At 41.6% G+C, this 12,260-nt stretch overlaps 1 protein-coding gene across 2 annotated transcripts in view; it reads left to right on the forward strand.

The window, feature by feature from the left end:
- Positions 1 to 12,260, forward strand: part of PAFAH1B1 (platelet activating factor acetylhydrolase 1b regulatory subunit 1) — an 83,401-nt gene that overhangs the window by 47,260 nt on the left and 23,881 nt on the right. For both annotated transcript variants that reach the window (XM_073667797.1, XM_073667796.1), the window contains 2 exons: positions 836 to 1,039; positions 11,200 to 11,284. In XM_073667797.1, the coding sequence (XP_073523898.1) occupies positions 1,008 to 1,039; positions 11,200 to 11,284 (117 nt within the window). In that variant the 5' untranslated portion in view covers positions 836 to 1,007. The remainder of the gene's footprint in view (positions 1 to 835; positions 1,040 to 11,199; positions 11,285 to 12,260) is intronic.

Below are 12,260 nucleotides of genomic sequence, written 5' to 3' on the forward strand. Positions count from 1 at the left end.
GGAGAAATAAAGTTTTTTTTCTCCTGGGTGTTGCACTTTCATGATGCTATAAATTAGCAGATATAGGGTTAATCGGACATGATGGTTTCCTTTAGCATTACACAATGGGGCAGATTTCTCAAGAGACTAACATCCACTTACAGCATAGCTTTCGTCTTACCGGGGCAGTTTAAAAATTGGAGAGTTAAAGGGAATCTGTCAGCAGGTTTTTGGTACCTCATCTGACAGCAGCCTGATGTAGGCAAAGAGACCCTGAATCCAACGATCACTTAGTTTACTTGGTGCAGCCATTCTGACAAGAGTTTTTAGATTAAGTATGAAGCAGAGCTGAGAAAGCTAACCCCACCCACACCAGACTCTTTATTTACATAGTTTATGGACAGTGAGATGCGTATCAGTCAGATTTGCAAGCCTTTTCCAGCTGATAATGACCAGGTGATAAATCTTCAGTGTAAATAAACGCATGACACCTTATTTAATTCTGTGTGTTAACCCCTACGTCATGCTGTCCTCAGCTTACATAGAAAAAACCTGCTGTCAAATTCCCTTTTAAGCTTTGGTTGCAATAGGCAACAAAAACCGTTTTCTATTAAACACTCTTATAAATTGATGTTAGTTTTTCCTTAAAAAAAGAAAAAAATCTTGTGAATTAAGCAATGTTCATATGGTGTAATAATACATTCCCTTCAACAAAAGCTCTGACGTTGTGCTGGGTCTGTCACATGATGTATCCAAACTGCATCTGACCAACCCAATTGGTATTCTAGACTTTGATTTGTTTATTTTAGATGCTGAAAGTTTTCATTTTACTTATTGCTTTTGTTTTATTTTCCAGGTGGAATTAACCCTCCTTGCTGAATGACTCAAGTCTTCTGTGGGATTGCTCTTGTGGTTCCTTATAGCTGAAGCCACTCTGTGGCCATATTCATCGCAGATCCGGAGTTCCTTAGGATTTGTGAACTCCTGAAGGCCTCCACCACTGTATTGTTTCTGGGACTAAATTCATCATGGTCCTGTCACAAAGGCAACGAGATGAGCTGTAAGTTACGTATAGAAGTCTCCATGACTTGTGTGAACACTTAACACCTATATTGTAGTTACCTGTGCTATAAATGGTATTGTATAAAGGATATTGAATTGGCTTACAGACTTTCTATTTCCTTTGTGCTGCGATTCTGTGTAGGGCTAATAAATGTTAGACTGATGTATAGGAATGTCCCACCTCAGTGTTGGTCTGCCCTGCCCATGGCCTTCAGCTGAGTCTGGGTGTAGTAGACTTTATACAGAAATTAAACAGGCTCGACAAGTTTGCTTTGTGAAACAACAGCTTGTGCCGTTAAATTAAGTCTCTTTAGAAGAAGAAAAATCAAAGGTGATGAGCTCTTAAGTTTATACTTATGTACTAGAAACCTATTCATTGAAATCAGAGTAGGTAAGATAACACTTGTGCCTAGATTTTAAATGGAATCTTGTATAGAAGTTTAAATACAATTTTAAGTACTAATATATATGTGTATATGATATCCATATATTTTATGTTTTAAATCTTTGCATTCATTTTGTTAGTTGTCATCATCCAGATAGACTTAGGGTATGTGCACACGATGCAGAAATCCAGATAGACTTAGGGTATGTGCACACGATGCAGAAATGAAGCAGAAAATTTCTGCATCATTTCTGCATCTCCCTGGCAGAAAAAACGCATGCAGATTGTGCATGCGTTTTTCCTGCAGAATACATGCGGATCCACATGCAGATTCACATGCGTTTCCGCATGCAGATTGACAAGCGCTTTCCAGGCGATGTTAGCATCACCTGGAAAGTGCTTGATAACTAGGTCACACTGTATAAATCCATGCAAACAGCATGGATTTATACAGTGTGAACCGAGAGAGTGTATATACTTACCTCCGATGGCCCGCGCTGTCCTGCTCACTCCGTTCTCCCGGCTGCCGGCAACTTTGAATTGAAAGACCTGCCGACGTCAGCGTCACGTGACCCGTCACATGACTCTGACGTCACCGCAGGTCCTACAACTCACTGCAAGTGCCGGGAACCAAGCGGGAGCGCTGTGCGGGCCGACAGATGGTAAGAATACATTTATTTTTTATTTTATTCTTCTTTTTACAGCTTTTTCAATGGTACCTGGGTGTGGATGAGACTCTCCTCTCCTCCACACCCGGGTACCATCCGCACATTAGAACGCACCAATTACGCAAGTACAAATGCTGTCTTGCGGAATTGGCGCGTTCTAATGCAAGTCAATGGCGGCGAAATCGCCGCGTTTCCGCAAAATTAATTGACATGCTGCGGATTTTTGACCGCAGCGTTAACGCTGCGGAAAAATCCGCATCATGGGCACAGCACATGCGGATTTCCATTGGGGAACATTGCTGCCCTTCTACCATGCGTTTTTCATGCGTTTCCGCGGCGTTTACGCAACTGCAAAAACGCCGCGGAAACGCATGAAATACGCATCGTGTGAACACAGCCTTAAAATCAAATAAATAAAATATAAGCCAGAGCAGTTCTTCACCACAGTGGAGACAGAAAAGGGGGCTAAACCTCAGGACAGAACGACTCCTTCAAGCTAATTGCTTGTCATGTGCAGACTAGTGATGAGCGCAAGTGCTTGTTAGTCGAATTTGGCTAGGGTGCTCAGGTATGCACCAAGTATCGTGGGTGCTAAAGTGTTTTGTTCGAGTTTCTGCAGCCGCATGTTTTACTGCTGTTAGACAGCCACAAAACATGTGAGGATTGCCCGTGTTTGTCAAGCAATGCCGTCATGTTTTGGGGCTGAACAGCCACTAAACACGCGGTCACGGGGATTCGAACATGTCACTTGAGCACCCACGATACTCTGTGCAAACCCGAGCACCCTAGGCTAACTCAAGTAAGGAACACTTGCACTCATCACCAGTGCAGACGTACAGGGGATGAAATGCCGCTTCTGTGGTGGGTTGAACTTTGAAATGGAGCTCCCAGGGCTAGAAGAGTCCTGAAAAAGCTTTGGCAGTGTCTGTCTCAGCTTTCTATTGACTATGTTCAGACCACTCACAGATTGTAAATGTGTTGGCGGTCCGCACTTTGTGCATTGATCATTAGAATGTCAGTACTGAGTAAGCTGTTTGCAATAAATGGTGCTGCAGCATCTAGGAGCTGGCTGTCAGGCTATGTGCCCACGTTGCGGACCTGAAGCATATTTTTTACGCTTCTCCCTGGCGGGAAAATCGCATGCGGATATTACATGCGGTTTTCCCGCCAGGTAGAAGCGTTTGTGAGGCGTCTTTGCATGCATTTCCGCATGCGGGTTATCAAGCACTTCTCCAAGCATCACTTGGAAAAGTGCTTGACAACTTGTTCAGAATGGTAAAAAATAAAAAAATAAACTTTATACTCACCTTCTGATGCATTCTCTGCCCCGTCCGGAGTCTTGAGCGGCTCACGCTGTTGTGTGCAGGACCTGCGGTGACGTCATTGAGTCATGTGGTGGGTCACATGACTCAATGACGTGGCAGGTCCTTCAGACAACAGCGCGACGGAGGGAAAACATCAGAAGATAAGTATAAACTTTATTTTATTCTTTTTTTTACAGGTTCTTTGGTACCCAGGTCTGGAGGAGAGTCTCCTCTCCTCCAGACTTGGGTACCATCCGCACATTGATTCCGCAGCGCTTCCGCAAAATTAATGAACATGCTGCGGATTTTTGACTGCAGCATATACGCTGCGGAAAAATCCGCAGCATGGGCATTGACATTGCGGAATGCCATTGGGGACCATGGGGTGCGGATCTACATGCGTTTTTCAAGCGTTTACGCTGCGGAAATTCCGCAGCATATACGCTTGAAAAACGCTACGTGGGCACACAGCCTCAGACACAGCCAGGGTCCCCATAGAGAAGACAGAGATGGTTGTTACAAGGTGTGCTTCCTGGTCTCTGTATACACTGCTGAACAAGTCTTGTGTATACAGGATAGGAAGTACTGTCAGCACTTCCTAGTCTCCGGACCCTATGATCTTTGGGTGTAGGGAGAGAGCAGGAGCTACTGGGCCCTATGCAGATAAGAGGCTTAATTTCTAAGCCTGAAATGAATGAAAAAATTACCCCCAAAAAAGCCAGTGTGAATCTGTTTCTAACCCCACCCCCATTGAAAAAAATGTCCACTATATAAAATTTCTATAGAAAGGGGATCACAATGTAAAATGTTTAGTGGACCTCTTGTGAAAGACAGACATTTCCTATTTTTCTTTTATTTTTCCTCCTTATGTCGGGCAAAAAAAAAAATATCTAAGTTGCATATAAATTAAGACTCAAGTATCGCAGAAAGAGGCAAAAACTATTTGAATATGCAAACAAATTAGAACTTAATAATTTTTGGGAGTCGTTAAAACGTTCATGTACGAAAGAAACCAAAAATGTGTTTGGGGAAAATGCCCCAGTCTTGAACTGAGTAAGCATGCATAGTATGTTACTCTTTTGCTGCTGTTTAATGGGCTTGCCCAATTCAGCAAATACATTGTTTTAAGCACAGATAATTTTCTAATATAGTAGCTGATATATACTCATCTTCTCCAAACTCTGCAGCGCGGTCGCTCCTGAACAGAATGTCACCTGTTATATCCAGTGACTTCCCATTCCAGTCCCCTGACTGCTGCATCCAGTCACAGACCTCAGTGGTCATCAAAGAACAGGATGTCATCCCTTTCTGTCCTGCTTTTGCCTGCAGTGGAATTGGGGTGGGTGGGGTGGTGCACTGGCCTATTGTAAATGTGCTTTAATGATTTAGTGACCTGTGATTTCTTCAGTGAGTACAGGTAGGTCAGGCCAGGATTAGTCTAGTGTGGCAGACATTACCCATGCATGTGCTCTGCAATCTAAGGATTGGTTGTGATATGAGCACTTGGTTTATTCTTAAATAGTTTGGTTGAATATTGCCACACAATGCTTGATACCCCTCTGAGGGGTTGGGCACACTGATAGAAATGTTGAAGACCTCGGACACTTCTGGTTTCCATTACAGGAATGAATTCAGACAATGACATATTTAGATTGCTTTAAGGGCTGAGAAGAGTGCTAGCAAATCTGCCAGAGAAAATCTTGCATTACATTCCCTTCTGTCTGGTGTAAATTTCACCTTTACCCAATGACAATACAGTGTCTATTACCAACATACTAATTTCAGGTTTCCCCTCTATTTTCTGTAGTAGTTTTCTTGTTGCTCATAGTGATCCTTACCTCCAGTCAGAGGTGGCCGCAGGTAATAGTTAATGTTATCTACTATTTTTCATTTTACATGTATTCGTATTTTTATGCACGAGAGTGGTATGGTTTTTTTCTTTTCTTAACCTCCCGGTTCTCCCCCCACATTTTTTTCATTGAAGAGCTTGGTTGCCACCATTTTGGTTTAAACTAGCTTCAGTTTTGGGTGTATTTGCTGCTGTATACAGCGAGCGCTCTCCTAGGCCCTTATTCACCCCATAGGCTGTGTCCTTTTTACCTCTGTCAGACCCATATGCCTAGCTATGCAATTTTTTTTTTTTTTTTTGGGGGGGTTGGGGCAGAGTCTGTGGGCTACAACATGCATTGTGGATGCCCCTTACTTCTGTCATTCTTATGCAGTAACCTTTAGTAAAATGTCCATGTCTGAATAAATCTCTGATCCTTTCCTAGAAGCAACTCCCAGAAGTCAACCAGATGATCTGAGTGTTTGTTTAGTTTATCGGTATTGACCATCACAATGTCAGTTCTTTGTGACAAGCTTCTTCATTTATTGACGTACATAGGTACTTTAGATTTTAAAGGGGCCCATACGTCTTAAAGCATTTTTACATGGGATGATGAGCAGGTGGATGAATGTTTGTTGCCCACCATTGGTCCATGTAAATGTCATCCAATCAAAGGAAAATATGCTGGCTTGTCCTTTCATCTCTTCTTTTGCGTAGGTATTATGGTTTATAATGTCGAGAGTAAAACATTGACCCCACACCAGCCAAAAATCCATATAAACTTTAAAGCTATTGATAAAATTCCCCTTTTCTTTAATCAAATCCTGGTTGAAACTCGTGACCACCATTGTGCTTAGTGATTATTCCTGTAAGGGCTGTGTGCCCACGATGCTTTTTTAATGCATTTCTGCAGCGTTTTTGCATCTGCGGAAACGCATTAAGGCTGTGTTCACACGATGCGTATTTCATGCGTTTCCGCGGCGTTTTTGCAGTTGCGGAAACGCCGCGGAAACGCATGAAAAACGCATGGTAGAAGGGCAGCAATGTTCCCCAATGGAAATCCGCATGTGCTGTGCCCATGATGCGGATTTTTCCGCAGCGTTAACGCTGCGGTCAAAAATCCGCAGCATGTCAATTAATTTTGCGGAAACGCGGCGATTTCGCCGCCATTGACTTGCATTAGAACGCGCCAATTCCGCAAGACAGCATTTGTACTTGCGTAATTGGTGCGTTCTAATGTGCGGATGGTACCCGGGTGTGGAGGAGAGGAGAGTCTCATCCACACCCAGGTACCATTAAAAAAGCTGTGAAAAGAAGAATAAAATAAAAAATAAATGTATTCTTACCTTCTGTCGGCCCGCGCAGCGCTCCCGCTTGGTTTCCGGCACTTGCAGTGAGTTGTAGGACCTGCGGTGACGTCAGAGTCATGTGACGGGTCACGTGACGCTGACGTCGGCAGGTCTTTCAATTCAAAGTTGCCGGCAGCCGGGAGAACGGAGTGAGCAGGACAGCGCGGGCCATCGGAGGTAAGTATATACACTCTCTCGGTTCACACTGTATAAATCCATGCTGTTTGCATGGATTTATATAGTGTGACCTAGTTGTCAAGCACTTTCCAGGTGATGCTAACATCGCCTGGAAAGCGCTTGTCAATCTGCATGCGGAAACGCATGTGGATCCGCATGTATTCTGCAGGAAAAACGCATGCACAATCTGCATGCGTTTTTTCTGCCAGGGAGATGCAGAAATGATGCAGAAATTTTCTGCTTCATTTCTGCATCGTGTGCACATACCCTAAAAATGCTTGGTAGAAGGCCTGCCATGTTCCCCAATGATAATCCGCATGTGCTGTGCACATGCTGCGGAAATTTCCGCTGCGGATTATCATTGCGGAAAAAAACGCAGCACTAACAATTATTTTGCTGAAATGCTGCGTCTTCGCCGCCATTGACTTGCATTAGAATGCGCCAATTCCACAAGACTGCATCTGTACTTGCGTAATTGGCGCGTTCTAATGTGCGGATGGTACCCGGGTGTAGATGAGAGGAGAGTCTCCTCCACACCCAGGTACCATTAAAAAAATCTGTAAGAAAAAAAAAAAAAAAAGAATAAAATAAATGTATATTTACCTTCCGGCGGCCCGTGCTGCGCTCCTTGCTTCCCGGTGGATTGAAGGACCTGCGCTGACGTCAGTCATGTGACTGGTCACGCGATTCTGGCGTCGGCAGGTCCTTCAATCCACCGCTGCCGGCAAGGGAGAACGGAGTGAGCAGGACACCGGGGGCCATCGGAGGGTAAGTATACATTTTTTTTTTTTTTTTTTTTTTTAAACCACTCTCTCGGGTCACACTATATAAATCCATGCAGTTTGCATGGATTTATATAGTGTGACCTAGTTGTCACAAGCACTTTCCAAGTGATGCTAATCGCTTGGAAAGCTCTTGTCAATCCGCATGCGGAAATGTCAATGAATAACACTCCATTTCCGCATGTTCCTGGCAGGAAAAACGCATGTACAATCTGCATGTACAATCCACATGCGTTTTTTTCTGCCACAGATGCAGAAACGCTCAGGAAAAAATCCTGAGCATTTCTGCATCGTGGGCACATAGCCTAAGCCTTGGATGTTAGTGGCTGTCTATAGAGAGCTGATCAGGACTTCCCCTGCTATATGTAACCTAATGAAGCAAATGTTTCTAATCACTGCACCCAAGCCAAATTCAGCTATGATCAAGTGACTTTTACCAACATTGTAACCCTAATGGAGTACATAACCTCTATAATCAGAACTACCCATACACTTCCTGCATTCATAATTTTCTTGAGAAAATAAATTTTAAGTACAGAAGTGTAAGATTTCATTATTTTAAATGCATTCCTATTGAATTGTGTGCTCTGTTAAGAGTCCAGGTTATTAACACCCAACATTGATTCAGGCTCCAATTCAATTAGTAGTACTCTTGTGCTATCAGAGCACTGGAGAATGGATGAATGTGCTTTGTGTAAATGTCAGCTTTTCTGTGTAGGACAGTCTGGGCCTTCCTGTAAGCACCCATTGATGAGCAGGAGACCACCTCTAACCGACCTTGTCTGCTTCACCTCAGCTATTGGACCTTTTATGCTTCTGTGAAGCTGTAAAGATTGCTCAGGTTTATCACATGCTTCACACGTCATTGTCTTGCTCGCCCTGCATTGATTTCCTAATGCTTCAGTGTGAAAAAAAAAAAAAAAAAAAAGTTTTTGTAGGAAGAGCTAGCTCTGAAATGCAACCCTCCTTCTCTACTATTCTGTACCTTCACACTTCATTTCACCTGAAATGATATCCTCAAGTGCAGAAATATAATACTGAGATTTTTCATAGATTTGTGGTTAAATGTAGTGACTGGACATAATGCTGGTATAGCTGTGAAGATATGGGGATACTATAATGTATCGATGGCAGTTTGTGTTGCTCTTTGAAGGGAACCTGTTAATCGATTTGTGGTGCCCAAAACCACGGTCTGCGTGATTTAGAGCCTGGCTGCACAATTGCAGCCAGGTATGTTTTGAATGTTTCAGATTTTTTTTTTTTAAAGATTTGGCCAGTCACTTCTCTGCAGCATCTGTTTCCCTGCCATGAAAACGTCACCACGGGGCGGTGCTTTTTGTCACTGCCGTTCCTTGTTGATGTCCTGTCTTTGTGTGGGAGTGATGGAGAAGTGACCGCAGCTTCTGTCCCTGCTACCGCATCCTTAGTGGCTTCTGCACAGTCTCTGCTTCTGACTCCTCTACCTCTCTACATGAAATGAATCGCCATTAGTGGGCAATGATAAAAGTAGTTTGAGTGACAGCAGCTCATAAACTCCATTAGTAGCAAAAAACTGAACAAAAGAAAACCACAGCAGAGACTTGACTCTAGCCCTTTACATACAACTGGTGGAGCTTACAGGAAATCGAGAAAGAAAACTGAATGGGGGACAACCCCCTAAAAATGACATAATTTCTGACTCTTTAGTGACTTATATTTTCTTTATAGCTATTCACTTTTATAGTACGGAGTTAAACTTTAAAAGGATCAAATGTGTATGTGTTCAGATTTTGCCTGCACCTAAAATGGTTTAACAGTGTACCTCCAGGAATACTGTCCTGCGCAATCTGACACTGGCTGTGGAGAGACTCTTGATACAAGCTACTGTAGCTACATGGACAGTAGCGTGCATACTGTCAGCTCCATTCAGACAGGGCTCGGAGTCTCGTTGATACAGGGAAAACCTCTTTAACGTCTAGCCTTGGTCTATCAATCTGTATATGTAAGGGTTTTTTCTCATTATCATTTCCCAGTATATACCTCTGATGCAAGTTCTCAGCATTTGCTTCTTTATTCATTGTTTTGAAATGATGTCTCTTGATCCAGAGATGTAATGGTTTTTAAAGGGAACCTGTCACCAGGTATTTCCCATATGATGTAAGGCCAGTACTTGTAAGCCATCATATACAGCATTTTAATATACTGTATATATTCCCCAATCCAGCCTGCAAAACAAGAAAAACACCTTTTATTATACTCCCCTACGGGGCAGTCAGATCCAATGGGCATCGCTTGTCTTGATCCAACGCCTCCTCTCTTCTTGTGATGTCGTCAGCTTTGTGTGGATGACACGTCTTACATCGTCCACACTGGGTCCTGCACTGGTAATAGCGTTGGATTACTACAAATTGTGGCATGTGTTTTTTTTTTTTTTCTTTTGTGGACTGATGGTTCAACTGAAGTCATGTCTACTCTCCTCTAATTTGCAGAGATGTCACTCATTCAAATGAGTGGGTTTGTGAAAGATAAAACCTCACCTCCCGCCCCTATAAAAAAACAAAAGTGCACAAATAGCCCTATACTAAATGTGCAGGGTACCATTGGTTAGGTATAAATGTACTATGTTTTACATAATAAGACAGCATTAAAAACCAAGAAAACACAGGCAGGTGGCATAAGGTGATAAAACTAAATCTGTCTATTTATCGATCGAATATATGAACACACTGGTACAAAAGGTGTCACCAAGCTTGTTTGATAATCAATAGAGGCAACATAGTTGCAAATGTAATAAAATACTTGTCATAGAAAGTCGTGAACGTGATCTATATGCATTGTCACTGGACACATACAGCAAAATAAGAAGCATGGGGAATAGGTACATGTAATACAAGAACACCCCCCCCCCCCCACACACACACCACCACCACCACCACCGAAATAAACCCGCATCCCTGGACGAAGCAGTTTGGCAAAAACATGCATTGTGCGTTTGTTTGTTTTTTATTAGGTGGTTGTTCCTTTTCCCGTATTACTTACACCTACTCTCACAATGCTTCTTATTTTTGTCTGCATATACATTACTCCAGTATATGCTACATTTCTGTGCTCTGACACTTTGTACTGTATATTCAAGCATCTTATTTTTTGTTTGGCTATACCGTCCATTACTCATGTTGCTTCATTGCTTTGCATTTACACCTTATATTCTCTTTGCTTCCAGTGAGTTTATGTACATCACCTTCATACTCTTGACTCGTCATTAACTTTTTTACCCTTGCAATTTGATTCTTGTACATCACTATTTTTTGTCTGTACTGATCTAAAGTGTAAAAAAAAAAAAAAAAATGCCACAAAAATAATTTTTGTAATTTCCTTTTTTTTTTTTTTTTTTGCTCAAAGGACTACACTAGAACTATTACAAAAGTTTCTTGTCATTATACTTATAGGTAAAAATACTAAGTAATTTAAGTCTGATTTTAGTTGATTATAAGAATTGGTTATCTTTTTGTTGTATAATTAGTACTTGAATAGCTGCTGCTTAGAATTGGGTACAACGGTGTATGGTCTCAGCATATTTTTCTATTAACTAAATTATTCTTCCATGTATAATTCTCTACACACAGACAAGGCCTTTTTTCTCTCCATAGTTCTGATATAAATATTGTTTTTAATTATATTTTCAGAAATCGAGCTATAGCAGACTATCTCCGTTCCAATGGCTACGAAGAGGCATACTCTGTTTTCAAGAAGGAGGCAGAACTAGATATGGTAAGATCTTAACAATTCACTTGTACTTTTTTAACATTATGGAAGGTTGCCTATTATTCCAGGTGGAATGTTGTCCGCAGTGCTGCCTGTACTGTTCAGTGGTCTAATCCTGCCACCCACTCAAAGCTGCATTTCTCATTGTCCAGATAAAATAGACTACTATGATGTGCTGAAACATGTATAATTGTTTTGTAGACATACCCATATGGGTGCTTGTTTATTGCAAGACGAGTTGCACCTTTGAATGACATCATCCATTTTTATCATGCTATGTACTGGAAAGCGTGAAAATATTTTTTTTCCAAGGGTGGGGAAATGGCAAAAATAGTGCATTTACGCCATTATTTTTGGGGGGTTTCTTATTCAAAACAAAAATAAAGTTAAAGTGCCTGGTAATATGATTCTCCAGGTCAGTATGATGAGAGATCGATAGTAAAGAAAAATAAATTTAAAAAGTCGCTATTTTTCAAGACTCATAACATCTTCAATTTTCAGTCTATGGGACTATGTGAGTTTTTTTTTTTTTTGGGGTTATGTTTTGATGTGATGTTTTGATCGCCTGTTGCGGTGTCTGAAAAATTGCAATTTCGGCGTTATGTATCTTTCTCATTACAGCGGTTACAGATCTAATTAATTTTAGATTTTATTCAGACTTTTGTGGATATGAAAATATTACATGTGTATTTTGTCTTTCATGGGGGATACAAACTTTTTATAACATATATTTTTTTCACATTTTTAATTTTTTTTTCTTTCCTTGCTGTATTTTCTAGTCTCCTTAGGGGACAAGAACCTGCAATCATCTGATTGCTTGTACTATACACAGCAATACTACTGTACAGGTCTGATGGCAAAAATCATTGTCTCCTATGATCACTTGCCAGTGGCTGCCTTTCTTAGGTATATCATGACAGGCACATGAGTCTTCAGCAGACCCCTGGCCATCATAGCAACCCATCAGCACTCCGCATATGCC

The sequence above is a fragment of the Phyllobates terribilis genome, unplaced genomic scaffold (assembly GCF_046119375.1).
Source record: "Phyllobates terribilis strain yellow unplaced genomic scaffold, ASM4611937v1 Scaffold_2__4_contigs__length_985480577, whole genome shotgun sequence".
In the NCBI taxonomy this organism is placed as follows: domain Eukaryota; kingdom Metazoa; phylum Chordata; class Amphibia; order Anura; family Dendrobatidae; genus Phyllobates; species Phyllobates terribilis.